General features: G+C 49.0%; 1 protein-coding gene across 1 annotated transcript in view; it reads right to left on the reverse strand.

The window, feature by feature from the left end:
- Positions 1–16,389, reverse strand: part of LOC140408573 (actin-binding LIM protein 2-like) — a 512,880-nt gene that overhangs the window by 128,547 nt on the left and 367,944 nt on the right. The window contains exons 14-16 of the mRNA XM_072495958.1: positions 13,956–14,038; positions 6,989–7,133; positions 6,062–6,120 (exon numbers count right to left, since the gene is read on the reverse strand). Coding sequence (XP_072352059.1) covers positions 6,062–6,120; positions 6,989–7,133; positions 13,956–14,038 — 287 coding nt within the window. The remainder of the gene's footprint in view (positions 1–6,061; positions 6,121–6,988; positions 7,134–13,955; positions 14,039–16,389) is intronic.

Here is a 16,389-nt window from a genome sequence, read left to right on the forward strand (position 1 = left end):
AGGTGGGTGGAGCAGGAAAGGCCAATCAGGAAGACCAGAAGACAATGGAGCAGAAGTAGGCCATTCGACCCATCGAGTCTGATTCACCATTCAATGAAATCATGACTGATCTCTTATGATAATCCTCAACTCCACTTTCCTGCCTTATTTCCATAAACCTTGATTCCGTTACTGATTAAAAATGTCTATCTCAGCTTTGAACATATTTAATGACCCAGCCTACAGCCCTCTGCAGTAAAGAATTCCACAGATTCACTACCCTCTAAAAGAAGAAATTCCTCTTTATCTCTGTCTTAAAGAGCGATCACTTACTCTTGAGATTATTCCCTCTGGTCTTAGACTCTCCCACAAAGTAAAAAAAACTTCTCAGCATCTACCCTGTCAAGCCCCCTGAGAATTCTATGTCTCAATAAGGTTGCCTCTCATTCTTCTAAACTCAAACGAGTACAGGCCCAACCTACTGAACTTCTCCTCATAAAAAAGTCCCTTCATACCCAGGATCAACCGAGTAAATCTTCTCTGGACTGCCTCCAATGCCAATATATATTTCCTTAAATGAATGGACCAAAACTGTTCATAGCATTCCAGGTATGGTCTAACTAACTAGTGCCTTGTATAGTTTCAGCAAGATTTCCATATTTTTATACTCCGTTCCCTTTGAAATAAAGGCCAACATTCCATTTGCCTTCCCTATTACTTGTTGAACATGCCTGCTCCTTTTTTGCGATTTATGCATGAGGATGCCCAAATCCCTCTGTGCTGCAGCTTTCTTCAGTGTTTCTTCATTTAAATAATATTCAGCATGTAATATTATCTACAGGCATATCACCACACCAGGCTGATGTCAAAGATCCTGATATTTTAACTCTGTTTCTTTTTCCTCAAATGTTGCCAAACACACTGAGCATTTCCAGCACATTTTATTTTTATTTCAGATTTCTACCATCCACAGAATTTTGATTCTGTGGCGGGGTAATTTATGTGAGTACACCATACTGTGTTTGCCTGTCCTCCTGTACCAATCTGGCAATAACCATGGGGACATATTTTCACAGGCCTCACTCGACAGAGAGAGTGGACAATATTGTATCATCTGCTAAAGCAGTTAACATACATCATTGCGCAGGCATAGCCAATGAGTCGATCTTCAAACTTGTCTCCAAAACTGTGGAATCTTGTAACTTGGTTCTACTCGTGGATAACTTGGGATTTCAAACTTCGCATGAAATTTTCGTTTTTTTTTGGCAAAGCGTTGTCTCAGGAACGAAATGCGGTGTGTACCCTTTCCCACCATATTTTCAAACACAGGGAAAAAAGTTCTGGAGGTGGGTCCCACACCATTCCGCAGGAATGTCGGCCTTCCCTGGTGTAACCAAACTAAAAATTGAAACAGAGATCTCTCCATGAACACAAAGACCCACACCCTCCCCTCACGGGCCCAGGGAACCACCCCTCTCCCCCATGGACACAGGGACGCCCCTACCACTGAGAAGGGGAACCCACCCCAACATGGACACAGGGAATTCCCCCCTCACAGACACAGGGGGCCCCGCCCTGATAGACACAGGGAACCCCCCCTCCCCCCTCCTCCCAACCCCCCCCTCACCCCGACACTGCCATAGTCCTTCCCCCCCAGGGGCTGAACCTACCTGTGCCCCCCCCCCCCCCTCCACCCACCCCACCCCCCCAGCGGGCTCTCTTCAATAGGTTGACGTTGGTCCAGACCTGTTGTAAACCTTGCCGATGTGGCGGGAAATCTGAATGTGGGGGGAAGCCCGCTAGCAATATTGAAATATATTCAAATGAAGTTCTCGACCTTCCCGGCATTAACTGCCCTGTTACCGGCAGGGCGTGGAGATGATCATGTTGCGAGATCTCGCCAGTGAGACTTTAGTTTAACAACTTTTGTGGGTTTTTGCGCTCGGCGCCGTTTGCACAAAAGGGGCGCAAAATCCTGGCCTCTGTCCCCCAAACAGATCATAACAATGGATAAATGTCTGATTGTTCTTCCAACAGATTGACCACTTGAGGGGATTTGCAATTTCTGGAATAGGTTTATGGAGGAGAATCCTTTTCAGTAGGAAGAGTTTTTGAATATGTCAGCTCAATTAGATTATTAGAAGTTCATTTTTTAAAATGCTCATTTCAAAGATATCCTGAAGTTTGCCGAGCGTGAATACTGGATTTGGCTATGGAGGATACATGGGGGATATGAGCAGTGGGATCGGGGTGACATCCAGGGCTGGGGTGTCCAGGCAAGAACTGCCATTGCCATGGCCTACAAAGCAGCCATCTTGCAGCACACCCCACTGACCGCCCATCGTGGCCCATAGTTGTGCAGAGCGCCACCGGCAGTATGGGTGCCCTAACCCTCCCAAGGCCACCTCCAAGGAGCCAAGAGACTGCCCTCCCAACCAGGCGGCACCCAGCTGCCAGGGCACCACATGGCCCACCCAAGGGGACTCCCACAGTTGATCCTATGGGAGGGCATAGGCCAGGGGCCGCAGAGCATACCGCTGGCATGTGTAGTGCCAGCCGCCAGTACCCTTGCCAGCAGGAACGGGTGCCGGTATCAGAGGACCCCTGGTACCAGGCACCGACGGGCCAGAATTGCGGTGCGGAGGGCGACATGTCTTGGAGACTGGCCGGGGTGGGGATGGGGGCATGCATAGCAGGGACTGCAGGGCAGGACAGGGCAACCGTGCAGTCTGATAGACCTGGTTGAGCATGGGGGTAACCGCCATGCTAACATGTCTGCCTTGAAATCCCTGCAGAGAATGGATTTCGGTTTTCAACCAGGAATGGTTGTCCTCTGCTTGGCTGCCGTAGCCCTGGCAGATGCCATTAGACTGTATGAGCAGGAGCTGCTCGGGGAAGACCCTGCAAGAGCGGGGTCCAGCCTGTGAGGATGGAGAGCTGGCCATCCAACAGGCCGAGGAGGAGGTGGGACGGAGGCACCGCATCAGGGCTCATATATGTACCAGCAGCGCCTGTCATTCGAGGACCTGCCGCATCATTGTGCACCTGGAACCACGGGGATATGGTGGAGGACACCAGCTCCCGATGGCCCTCAATGTGACAGTTATCCTAAAGTTCTACGCGACGGGGTCCTTCCAGGTGCCGACCTGTCTGGGATCTCAGAGCTGCATCTGCGCCGTAATGGAAGCCCAGTATGCGCGGGCAGTGCAATACATCAACCTGAATATGGACCGGGCCCGCCATCGCTGGGTTGCCCCAGGTCCAGAGGGTGATCGACAGGATGCATGTCTCCCTATGAGCGAAGCTGCATTAGGGGCCGGCTTCTGCATAAGGGGCTGGTTTGTGGTGACCTAGCGGGCCTAGTTTTGAGCCAAACAAAATTGGATATCCTAAGTTAAAGAACTGGACACTTTAAATTAAAATAGGGTCAGCTCCAGCAAACGGCCTGCTGGGAATTTGGACTTGGCCAAGTTTGAATACACAGAACTCAGATAGGCTGCCTGGACCTGTTAATCACCCTTCAAGAGATCATTGCACCATATTGATATACATCGGTCTATTGTCCAGTCTAGATTGTGCCGGACTCCTGGATGCCCCGGGTTCCCGCCGTTACCTTATTTGGACAGGGGTACGTGCAGGATGCACTATTGAAAATGGACACATGGGGCAGTCCCAGGTGTCCTGCAAAGAGGTCACCAACCCATTGGGTGCTGGTACCCCGTCCAGAGGACTCATTGGCAGGAGGCCAAGGGAAGTGGTAAAAGGGTGCAAAGAAAAATGGGATCAAAATAGACATTTGGGGCACATAGAGTGCGAAGACTTGATGTGGAAGGTGACCTTCACCATCCAAAAACTGACCAAAAGGGAAGGGAGGAAGAAGCTGCTAGCAAGACCCACCTTTGTGACGACAGACCAGAGGGGCTCAGGAATCGGACCCACCCTTCAACCAGACCATCTTTGTGGGTAGTATGACCAAATCTTGGGTGTTTCTTGGATATATTATACTTGGGTTAATTTATGGGTTAACTTTGTTAATAAAGATTGTTGAACTTGTATTTGTGTTTGTTCTTTGTTCTCCACACTATTAAAAGACACCTAGGTGAAATCTTTGAGTAAGTGAACTGGTCAAAAGTATCTGAATTGGTCAGATGCAACAGGTTCCACTTGATAACATGGAGTTGGTATGTGGCCACCAGTTGCTCATCATGCATGTCTTTGCCCGATACCAAGGCAGTGTGCACAACACTCGACGGTACCCGGCAGCTTTGAGGCGCATCCCCGGGTGAGGCGGTGGCTACTGGTCGACAGAAGTTATCCGCTGCAGTTGTGACTGATGACGTCTATCCAGAGGCCTCAGACTGAATGCAGAGAACTGCTACAACGATGTCCATGCCGTGAACAGTGCGTGATCGAGTGGTTCATTGGCGCCCTGAAGATGCGGTTCAGTTGCCTGGACCGCACTGGAGGGGCCCTCCAGTATAACGCTAGGAGTGTGTCCCACATCGTGATGACCTGCTGCGTCCTCCACAACAATGCACAGCAGAGGGGTGACATGCTGGAGGAGGAGGATGAATGCCAGGCCTCATCCGATGAGGTTGCAGAAGAGGGTCAGGTGAACAGGGCATGGAACTCAGGCAGCCACTGGATCCCTCACAACGTGTGTGCCTAATCCACCTTACACGGGATGCTCACATCGGCAGCAGGTTTACCGTCTAGTGGGCCTGGCCATCGGTGGCTGTACCATCCCATCCTACCCTACATAGCCACCCACCTCCCCGCACCCCCGCCCCCCCACCTTGTCCAATCACCCCTTCCCCTGTGCACCCTGCACAGTTTGTAAGAGGGAATGGGTTGTTGGGGGGGCTGCCACATGTGCCATTGGGACCGCAATCTATCAGGGGCTCACTTGGTTCCCCAATGCCAACCTCCGCCTCGCCAACCGCTTGCTCTCTGGGCCCACCGACCAGGTCCAACACCCTCTGCCCTGCGGCGGTCAGGCTCCCCGCCTCCTGTCTTCTCCCTCTCCCGGCGGTTGTGGGCCTGGGCCCCCTTCTCCTGGGTGGGCAGGGGTGGGGGGAGTCGGAACAGACAATGCACAGTGTGAGACACTCAGACACAGCCAGCACAGGGGGTCCGTGGCTAGTGGACTGTTTGTGCAGGGCACCTGGTGTGGTGGGCGGAATGGGTGGGATGTGCGTGGACTGCCGTTGGGTATTTATCGATCGCCCCCCAAGGGTGGGGGGGGGGGGGGGAGGAGCTAAGGGTGTGTGACAGGGGTTGGTGTCGGGGGCATGGTAGCGGTGAGTCACTCGGGCCACCCTGCGGAAGTTGTGCAACTTCTTCTTGCACTGCTGTCCGGTCCTGGCGGTGGGGCCCATAGTGTTCACGGCCTCCATCACCTGCACCCAAGCCTGGTTGATATCTGTGAGGTGCAGCCTCCTTCCCACCCCGGGGAACAAGGTGTCTCGCCTCTCATCCATGCCATCCTACAATATCTCCAGCTCCGCATCTGCGACCGCTCTTCGGGATGGCTCATCTTGGCTGGAGTGAGTGTGTGTCGGGTGTGGGGTGCTTAAATGCGGCTGAAGCCTATCAGGCTCTGCAGTGTCAATCCTGACCCCGGCAAATCAGACAGCGGTGTTGGTTGGAATTGCACTAGTTCCACGTGACGCCCGGTGGCAGCCCATTAACGTGTCCGCAATCGCTTTGGGACTGACACAGTTTTTGTCAATGTAGAACTCTCGTGATTCAGTCCCGGTGTCAGCACTTAGTCTCTCAAATGGAAAATCCTGGCCGGACTCTTCACTGAGGACCTTACATCAGCATATTGATCTTTAACGTTGAAAGAAATTGGCTAGTCTTTGATTTCCCTAGCCTGCACTTGCTCTCCCCACCACACCTTTCCCCCCCATGCACCCAACAACCAAAGGAGTATGTTCACCGGAACGTCTCTATTATGTATGGATCCAAGTTGGACTTAGCTCTGATTCAGACATTTCAAAGCTGGTTATATAATATGTGCATTATTCGAGTAACAAACCGTCATTTAAAAACAGAAATCTTCAACATAAACCTTGTTTACCTTGTGTGATCTATTTTTTCCATAACCTGGAAGGGAAGCCGATTTGGAGTGAGGAATTCCTGCAAAAAATTGTAATTTATTCAATTAGGACCTATCTAGGTTGTTAGATCAATTGAACAGAAAATTAAAGAGTATCCCCCACAGATATAAAATGCAATTTTAAATAATTTATTCACAGGGGCGTGGGCATCGCTGGGTGGGCCAGCATTTATTACCGATCAAATTTTCACAGTAACTTCATTGCAGTGTTAATGTAAGCCTTCTTGTGACACTAATAAAGATTATTATTATTCCCTTCAATTGAGTGGCTTATTCGGCATTTTCTGAGGACACTTCAGAGTCACCAACGTTGTTATGGATCAGGTAAGGATGGCATTAGTGATCCAGCCGGGTTTTTATGACAATCTTTTAATTTCAGGTTTTTATCAAATTCAAATTTCGCTATCTGCCATGATGGGATTCAAACTCGGGTCCCCAGAGCATTTTTTAAATAATTAATAATCTTTATTGTTACAAGTAGGCTTACATTAACACTGCAATGAAGTTACTGTGAAAAGCCCCTAGTCACCACATTCCCGGCGCCTGTTCGGGTACACTGAGGGAGAATTCAGAATGTCCAAATTACCCAACAGCACGTCTTTCGGGACTTGTGGGAGGAAACCGGTGCACCCGGAGGAAACCCACGCAGTCACAGGAGGAATGTGTAGACTCCTCACAGAGAGTGACCTGAGCCGGGAATCAAACCTGGGACCCTGGCGCTCCGATGCCACAGTGCTAACCACTGTGCTACCATGCCACCATTACCCTGGGTCTCAAGATTTCTAGTCCACTATGCCATTGCCTTGATTTCTAATTTAATGAATAAGGTGATAAGTCTGTCAAACAACAAAGTGGGAATTCAATTGTAAATGTGCAGAATGAACTTACTTGTCTGAAAGAGTGATTCACTGCTTGATCTTTGTAACAGCTCTCTATCAGCAGCAGGGCTCCGAGATGATGATTTAGGGTCCAGCTCAAGGGGGTCAGCCGAGGCATCCATCTCACCTTTCAGTATCAACCAGCTTGTCTTCACCTAGAAACGATTTCAAGTCAAAGATTTACTGGTGACAAGGAGACCAAAATGCAGATTTCCTTTTTTTAAACTGTTGCTGGAAAATGTCTGATGTCTTATGTAATAATTCTATGACTTCAGTCTAACTTACACATATCCACACTTAATAGTTTATCAGGAGGGGTCTTCCGGTGGTGGCTATGAAGTCACACATTTGGTGGCTCCCGCTCTGGTCAGACATTTGGACCTTACCCCCCGACTTTTTTCCGGTTTTAAGCTGTAGATTTGAAGGCTGAGGCAATTGGGCACCGTTTCCACGTATCGGCGGATGGAGAAAAGAACCAGAAATGCACGAAAAGGCAGAAATAGGAAGATAGGCAAGAGCTGTGCTGAAGGTGCAGCAGGAGACAGCAAGACCGAGGACCGGACCCCTGGTGTGTCGGCCCAGCGATCAACGGAGCAGTTGATGCAGGTCATCCAGACGGCTTTGCCAAGCAGAAGCGGGACTGCCTGGACCCGATTAAAGAATCAATCGATCGGCTGGAGCACAGATTGGACGCCCAGTATCGGGCGATCCAGAAGGTTGAAAAGGCGCTGGCTGAGCAGGAGGAGCATCAAACTGCGGTGGAGCTGGAGGTGGGGATGCTGCGGGACCTGCAGAAAAGGCTTCTGGAGAAGATGGAGGACCTAGAGAATAGGTCCCGACGGCCGAACTTAAGAATTGTCAGGCCCCAAGAGGGGTCTGAGGGAGCTGATGCTGGGGCATACGTAGCGGGTATGTTTGAAAAGCTGCTGGGGGAGGGGACATTCTCCCGACCCTTGGAGGTGGACAGGGCATAGAGAGCGCTTGCGAGGAAGCCGCGAAAGGGGGACCCTCCGAGGGCAATGCTGGTGAGATTCCACAGGTTCCTGGACAAGGAATGTATTCTTCAGTGGGCCAAGCGAATGAGGAGCTGTAAGTGGGACAACAGTATCCTGTGGGTGTACCAGGATCTGAGTGTGGAGGTGGCTAGGAAAAGGGCAGGCTTCAACCAAGTTAAGGTAATCTTCTTCAAGAAACAAGTGAAGTTTGGACTGCTGTATCCGGCTCATCTCTGGGTCACACATGAGGACCAGCATCATTATTTTGAGTCGCCCGAAGGCACATTGGACTTCGTGAAAAGAAAAGGACTGGTGGTGGACTGAGAACTCTTGAACTTTGTTGCAACTTGTTGGCTCATATTGGTTTAAAAAAAAAAAAATTCTCTTCTGTTTTTTGAGTTCTGTTTAAGAAGTGGGGCGGGGGGGGGGGAAAGTTTTTTAGTTTTCGGGCTTTCTTTTTGGTGAATGTTGGCAATGCCTTTTTCTTTGATGTGCACTTTTGTGGGGTGGAGACGTGCTTGTTTGGGTTTCGGTGTTTTTTTTCAGCTGGGTGATTGTGTGGGGATCGTTAGATGAGGGAAAAAGGATCAGTCTTTGTGTGAAGAACCATCTGCCATCAATCCTGGATTTTAAAAAAATATATATTTATTAAAGTTTTTTAACACAATTTTTCTCCCTTACAAACAATAACCCCCCCCCCCGTAACAAAAAAAAACGAGAAATCGCACAGAGCAAGATACATACATGGCAAAATGACATATTTACACAGCTTTGTACACTGGCCTTCACCCGTATGTTATCTCTTGCTCATCCACCCTCCCAGGCAGTCCCCCCCCCCCCCCCCCCCTCCCCAAGGACGTCCCCCCCCCCCCCCCCCCAAGGACGTTCCCCCCCCCCAGGACGTCCCCCCCCCCCCCCAAGGTTGCTGCTGCTGCTGACCGACCTTCCTCTAACGCTCCGCGAGATAGTCTAGGAACGGTTGCCACCGCCTGTAAAACCCCTGCGCAGACCCTCTCAAGGCGAACTTAATCCTCTCCAACTTTATGAACCCAGCCATATCATTTATCCAGGCCTCCAGGCTGGGGGGCTTCGCCTCCTTCCACATTAGCAAGATCCTTCGCGGGGCTACTAGGGACGCAAAGGCCAGAATGCCGGCCTCTTTCGCCTCCTGCACTCCCGGTTTGTCCACTACTCCAAATATTGCTAGCCCCCAGCTTGGCTTGACCCGGACTTTCACCACCTGAGATATTGCTCCCGCCACTCCTCTCCAGAACCCCTCCAGTGCCGGGAATGACCAAAACATATGGACATGGTTCGCCGGGCTCCCTGAGCACCTTCCACATCTGTCCTCTACCCCAAAGAACCTACTCAACCTCGCCCCCGTCAAGTGCGCTCTGTGGACCACCTTAAATTGTATCAGGCTGAGCCTGGCACACGAGGAGGAGGAATTAACCCTACCTAGGGCATCAGCCCACAAACCTTCCTCGATCTCCTCCCCCAGCTCCTCCTCCCATTTACCCTTCAACTCTTCTACCAGCGCTTCCCCCTCTTCTTTCAACTCCTGGTGTATTTCCGACACCTTGCCCTCCCCGACCCATACACCCGAGATCACCCTATCTTGAACTTCTTGTGCCGGGAGCAACGGGAATTCCCTCACCTGTCACCTCACAAAAGCCCTCACCTGCATATATCTAAAGGCATTTCCCGGGGGTAACTCGAACTTCTCCTCCAGTGCCCCTAGGCTCGCAAACGTCCCGTCGATGAACAGGTCCCCCATTCTTCCAATCCCTGCCCGATGCCAGCTCTGGAACCCCCCGTCCATCTTCCCCGGGACAAACCGGTGGTTACCCCTGATCAGGGACCACACCGAGGCTCCCATTGCACCCCGGTGCCATCTCCACTGGCCCCAGATCCTTAGCGTTGCGGCCACCACCGGGCTCGTGGTATACTTTGTCGGCGAGAGCGGCAGCGGTGCCGTCACCAACGCCCCCAGGCTCGTTCCTTTACAGGACGCCATCTCCATCCTCTTCCATGCCGCCCCCTCTCCCTCCATAACCCACTTGCGGATCATCGCCACATTTGCTGCCCAGTAGTAGCTCCCCAGGTTTGGCAGCGCCAACCCTCCTCGGTCCCTACTGCGTTCCAGGAACCCTCTCCTTACTCTCGGGGTCTTATTCGCCCACACAAACCCCATAATACTCCTGCCTACTCTCTTAAAAAAGGCCTTAGTGATCACGATGGGAAGGCACTGAAACACAAACAGAAACCTCGGAAGGACCACCATTTTGACCGACTGCACTCTACCTGCCAGCGAGAGCGGTAACATGTCCCATCTTTTGAAATCCTCCTCCATTTGCTCCACCAACCTCGTCAGATTCAGTTTATGTAGGGTCCCCCAACTCCTGGCTATCTGGATCCCCAGATACCGAAAGCTCCCCTCCGCCCTCCTCAGCGGTAGGTCCCCTATCCCTCTTTCTTGGTCCCCCACCTGGAATACAAAGAGCTCACTCTTCCCTACATTGAGCTTATAGCCCGAAAACTCCCCAAACTCCCTTAGAGTCTGCATGACCTCCACCATCCCCTCCATTGGATCCGCTACGTACAGCAACAGGTCATCCGCATATAGCGACACCCGATGCTCTTCTCCCCCTCGGACCACCCCCTTCCATTTATTAGACTCCCTCAATGACATGGCCAATGGTTCGATCGCCAATGCGAACAACAGGGGGGACAGGGGGCACCCCTGCCTCGTCCCTCGGTACAGTCGAAAGTACTCCGACCTCCGCCGGTTCATCACTACACTTGCCATCGGGGCTCTGTAAAGGAGCTTAACCCAATTGATAAACCCTACCCCGAACCCAAACCTGCGCAACACCTCCCAGAGGTACTCCCACTCTACTCGGTCAAAGGCCTTCTCCGCGTCCATAGCTGCCACTATCTCCGCCTCTCCCTCCTCCGATGGATTCATTATCACGTTTAAGAGCCTCCGCACATTTGTGTTTAGTTGCCTGTCTTTTACAAATCCCGTCTGGTCCTCGTGGATTACCCCCGGGACGCAGTCCTCGATCCTCGTGGCCAGCACTTTTGCCAGCAACTTTGCATCCACATTGAGGATCGAGATTGGCCTGTACGATCCACATTGCAGTGGGTCCTTGTCCCACTTTAGGATCAAAGAAATTGTCGCTTCCGACATTGTCGCGGGCAGGGTCCCCTCCTCTCTTGCCTCATTAAAGGTCCTCACCAGTAGCGGGGCCAACAGGTCTGCGTACTTCCTGTAGAACTCCACCGGGAATCCGTCCGGTCCCTTCCCCGCCTGCATGCTCCCCAAACCCTTGCTCAGCTCCTCCAGCCCAATTGGTGCCCCCAAACCAGCCACCTCTTGCTCCTCCACCCTCGGGAATCTCAGCTTATCTAGGAATCGTCTCATCCCCTCTTCCCCCGCTGGGGGCTGTGATCTGTGCAGCTCTTCATAAAAGGCCTTGAATACCTTGTTTATTTTCGTCGCACTCCGAACCGTGGCTCCCCTTCCATCTTTGACTCCCCCTATTTCCCTCTCTGCCATCCTCTTACGGAGCTGGTGTGCCAGCATCCGACTAGCCTTTTCCCCATACTCGTAGGTCGCCCCCTGCGCTTTCCTCTACTGTGCCTCCGCCTTCCCTGTGGTCAACAGATCAAACTCCGTCTGGAGCCGTCGTCTTTCCCCATCAATCCTGGATTAACCTTTCACGAGTTCAGATCTTGTCCTCTAGTTCTACTCTTCAAACTTAATTTAACGTCATTTTCTGGACTTACCTTTCCCTTCCCTTTGACTTTAATACTGGTGGTAGCCTTCTGATTCATAAGATGAAGGCTTGCACAGTGGTGATCAACATTGTGTTAAGCAGTGTTCAGGAGCCCCATGCTGGCATGGTAGTCTCTGACACAGCTGCTGCAGAGAGAGTGGCTGAGAAGGTGTATAATGTGTTGGTCTCTGTTTTCTCTGGGCCATCTTCTCAGCCAGCTGAGCTTTTGACTTGAGCTGCAAAGCTCAAATAGTGTCTCGCTATTCTCATTTTTCTTTCCCAGGCCATGATGTTCAAGGCAGGTGGGCCATGCCATGTGGTCTGCACCCATTTTGTGTTGAAACCTCCCTGCAGATAAAAGGTATTCTGACTCAGAGATACTGCTGACAGCAGTGTCAAATTCCTTGTAGAACTGGTCTTCTGCTTCTGCAATGGACCACAGCATTGGATACTCACGAGGTTAACTGGGTCTGTTTGAGTTGGGAGGTAGATGGAAAGAACATATTCTGAACCATTTGGGGGGGGGGGGGGGTTCTATCATCGAGAGTAGTGAGTTCCTTACAGTGAAACCTACACCTTCCTCACATTTTTCCTTTGAACATTTTCCCTGCCAGATGACAGCATAAAGCTTTATTTTCAGTGATCTGCTCTTGGCAGGTTTGGTTTCTTGTGGGAAGCAAGGATAACGTTCAAGTTCCACATCGATCCCGGGCTGTCTTGCGCGTGTTGTCGACCAGCTGAAAGTTGTCTGTCTGTCCCATGCACATGGAACTGATGTTCCAGTTTGTCAATCAAAGTGTTGGCATCTTCTTTCATTTTGTTTGTTTGCTTGGTCTGATTGCTTCCATCCACTAATTGAGCAAAGACTCTAAGCTCCAAGCATTCAATGAAGCAAACAGGACCGTGGCAGGTCAGCATCTTTCAAGCAGGGGGCAACTGACTTGAGGAGAGAGGTGGCTGACCAGTAGGATACAATGGTTCCTCCCATAATCGGAGACAGCCTATAACACCTGTTCTCTAAGCCAATCAAGCTGGTATAACTCCTAACTGCTTCCTTTGTTGTGTAAACGCCCTGCAGCGAAACTGGAGTGTCCTCTGCCGGGCGCAAGCCTAGGTAAAATTTATGGTGACCCTGATTGAAAATTGATCTTGTCCGCAGGGACATAATGTACAAATCTCCAGCTAAAAGGATAAGAAATGTACCCAACATCACTCTCATCCTAATGGGTACCTCTATACGCAGCTTCAGCAAGCTGTGCAAAATGCTTGGTACGCAAACATCAAGTGTCACTAAGTGTTCAGGTACTGTTGACCCTGGTGTTGTGCAGGGTGGGCCTGGGAATGTTGCTGAAGAGCTCTTCAATCAGATGGACAATTCTGTACCACTTGTCCCTCTGGAAACTTTTGTGTAGAAAAACACCTTCGACCACAAGTCCAGCAGACAGTGGTTCACACGTAATGTCTTTGAGGTCCTGTGGGAAAAGGAGATGATAGCTCCTGCCAGATGGTTCCCTGAGTAGACTCATTTGGCAGATTGAGTCATTGGCAGAACTTTCAAACCTGCACCAAGACTTAGCTTGGCAGCTGGAGGGAAGGGCCCTTCCTGTTAAGATTCTTCCTGGACACTTAAAGTCTCAACCCTCTGCATGCTGCGGTTAGAAAGAGACCGCTGCCCACCTCCTTATGGAATGTGCCTTTGCAAAGCAGGTTTGGAAGGAGATGCAGAGTTTTTTGTTGAGGTTCCTCCCAAGATCTCCCTGAAGCAAGGGTCTATGCTTTCCATTAAATTGTAGATATCAAATTGATCTCCCCACTATATTAGCAATAATGTTAATTCTTATTTAAATGGATTAGTCACGTAATTAGCAGAAAGAGCAATTTCAGACCAAAATATTAATTGTTCTTACAAAAACATATGATTTTCTCAGATCAGAATGTCCATAACAAAAGACTTAATAATATTTATGTGGTGTATTTATAGGGCCTTGGCCTCAGGCCATCTAGTCAATTAAGTAACTTTAAAGTATAGTCACAGTTGTAATGTAGGAAATGCGGCAGCCACGTTCCTATATACAGTAATGAGGAAATGTGCATTATTGTTTTTCAATTATGTTGATGGAAGGACTCCAAGAAGAATTATCCTGATCTTCTTTCAATAGTATCACACAACCTTTTATGTCCACCTGGTTTAATATCTTACCTTTTTGCCACCGTGATCAAAATAAATATGTCCTTCTTCATCATTGTCTTCACTCCAAAATCCTCTGCTTCGCCAATCACCTACTATAATATAATACGGTTAGTGTTAGCCTGGAAAATTGATAAGACTTCTAAATTCCATTTTTGAAACTGCTGACATGAAATATAAGTTCCCAAGGAGGTGTTGGTGTAGTGGTATTCAGTGGACTACTAATCCAGAGACTCAGGATAATGCTCTGGTGACCAGGGTTATCCTGTACTAGGTTTGAATCCCACCATGGCAGATGGTGAGATTAGAGTTCAATATTTTAAAAATCTGTAATTGCTGGTTACCGTCAACTGCTAGGGTGGAGGGAAGGGGAGGTTGGTTGGGGTAATGGGGGGGGGGGGGGGGGGTGGTTTGGGGTTTTGTGTTAGCTTTATTGTGCAATGTTATGTTTTATAAATGTTAAAATTTGAATAAAAATACTTTTTAAAAAATCTGTAATTAAGAGTCTAATGGTGACCATGTCGATCGTCATGAAAACCCACCAAGCTCACTAATGTCCTTTCAGGAAGGGAAATCTGCCACCCTTATCTGTTCTGGCCTACATGTGACTACAGACACACAGAAATGTGGTTAACTCTTAAATGCACTCTAAAATTATCTGGCAAGCCACTCAGCCCTCGAGTATTGTTGGAGCTGTACTCGTCCAGGCAAGGGGAGAATATTCCATCACACTTTTGACTTGTGGCGTGTAGATAATGGACATGCTTTGGCGAGTCAGGAGGTGAGTTACACGCTGCAGGATACCTAGCCTCTGACCTGCTCTGGTAGCCACAGTATTTATACGGCTAGTCCAGTTCAGGCTTCGGACAATGGTAACCCCACAGGATGTTGACACTAGGGGATCCAGCAATGGTAATGCCATTGAATGCCAAGGGGCGTAGTTAGATTCTCTCTTGTTGAAGAAGGTTGTTGCCTGGCACTATATGGCGGGAATGTTACTTGCTAGTTGACAGCCCAAGCCTGGGTATTGTCCAGCTATATTTAGATATGGACTGCTTCGGTATGTGAGAAGTCGTGAATGATGCTGAACATTGTGAAGTCATCTGTGAACATCCCCATTTCTGACCTTAAGATGGAAGGAAGACGAAATGAAAATCGCTTATTGTCACAAGTAGGCTTCAAATGAAGTTACTGTGAAAAGCCCCTAGTCGCCACATTCCGGCGCCTGTTCGGGGAGGCTGGTACAGGAATTGAACTGTGCTGCTGGCCTGTCTTGGTCTGCTTTAAAAGCCAGCAATTTAGCCCTGTGCTAAACCAGCCCGTGTGCCCTATTTTCTGTCGGATTTTGTTCCTTTGTACCAGCCCTCTCTTACACCACTATAGGGTCAATAGGGTTGAGTTTGCCGTCGTTGTTTCTGGTGTCTAGGCCGATGCTGGGTGTTCTGTCCAGTTTTGTTCCTTTTTATTAACTTTGTAGTGGTTTTATACATCGGAGTGGACTTTTAAGAGTCAACCATGCTTCCGTTGTTATGGAAGAGACCAGACCAGGTAAGGACAGCAGATTTACCACAATCAACAGTGGTTCATGGTCATCATTAGACTTTTAAATCCAGATTTTTATTGAATTCAAATCCCACCATCTCCCATGTTAGTATTTGAACCCAGGTTCCCACAGCATTACTGTTCTTCATGTTTCTCTTTACCCCAGTTATGGCAGATTGACCCTCTGAAGAAAAGGGCTTTGCAACATTACTGCTGATTAAAGTGCATTAATACTGTTAAGGATTTAAAAGACGCTTAAGGATTTGAAAAAAAATGTTGAATTAAGCATACCAGTGTTTATCTTGACATTGACATACATTTGTAAATGCGTTCATGTACAGAAAATGACTGCGACTTCATTCTTCTGTCGAAATAAGTGGATACTAACATAAATGGTTTTGAGATATGTGGCCAAGGCTGCATTAGTAATAGTCATATTGTGCAGTGTCTATATTTAACACTTTTAATTAGTAGGCTGCAATTTTAGTTGCATTTCTCACATTATTATTACAATGCTTTGTTTTTTACCTAATTATATATATTCTGAAGGAATAGCATTATACTTGTAGTATTGTTCCACTGCCTGTTAGCAGGAGTATGAGGCTAGAAGCCCCTCCTAATCCAACATCTACAGTTTCACTGTTCCAATTTATATTCTTTTGAATAAAACAAATGAACAATCAAAGGGAACAAATTGACAAAAGATCAAATCAACAAATTAAAAGGGTCGCCCCTTAAAGGTGACAAAAATCCAGACTCAGAAAGGAAACTTATAAACATTGAATCAAAATGTGCTCGTGTGTTCCTATTTATAGAAGCACAAATGAATCTTGAGTTAATGCCACCACCTGAGTATAATTAAAAGAAAATGAACAGGAAGCACGGAATAGCTGGTGAAAGAGTT

Source organism: Scyliorhinus torazame, chromosome 3 (assembly GCF_047496885.1).
Source record: "Scyliorhinus torazame isolate Kashiwa2021f chromosome 3, sScyTor2.1, whole genome shotgun sequence".
Lineage (NCBI taxonomy): Eukaryota > Metazoa > Chordata > Chondrichthyes > Carcharhiniformes > Scyliorhinidae > Scyliorhinus > Scyliorhinus torazame.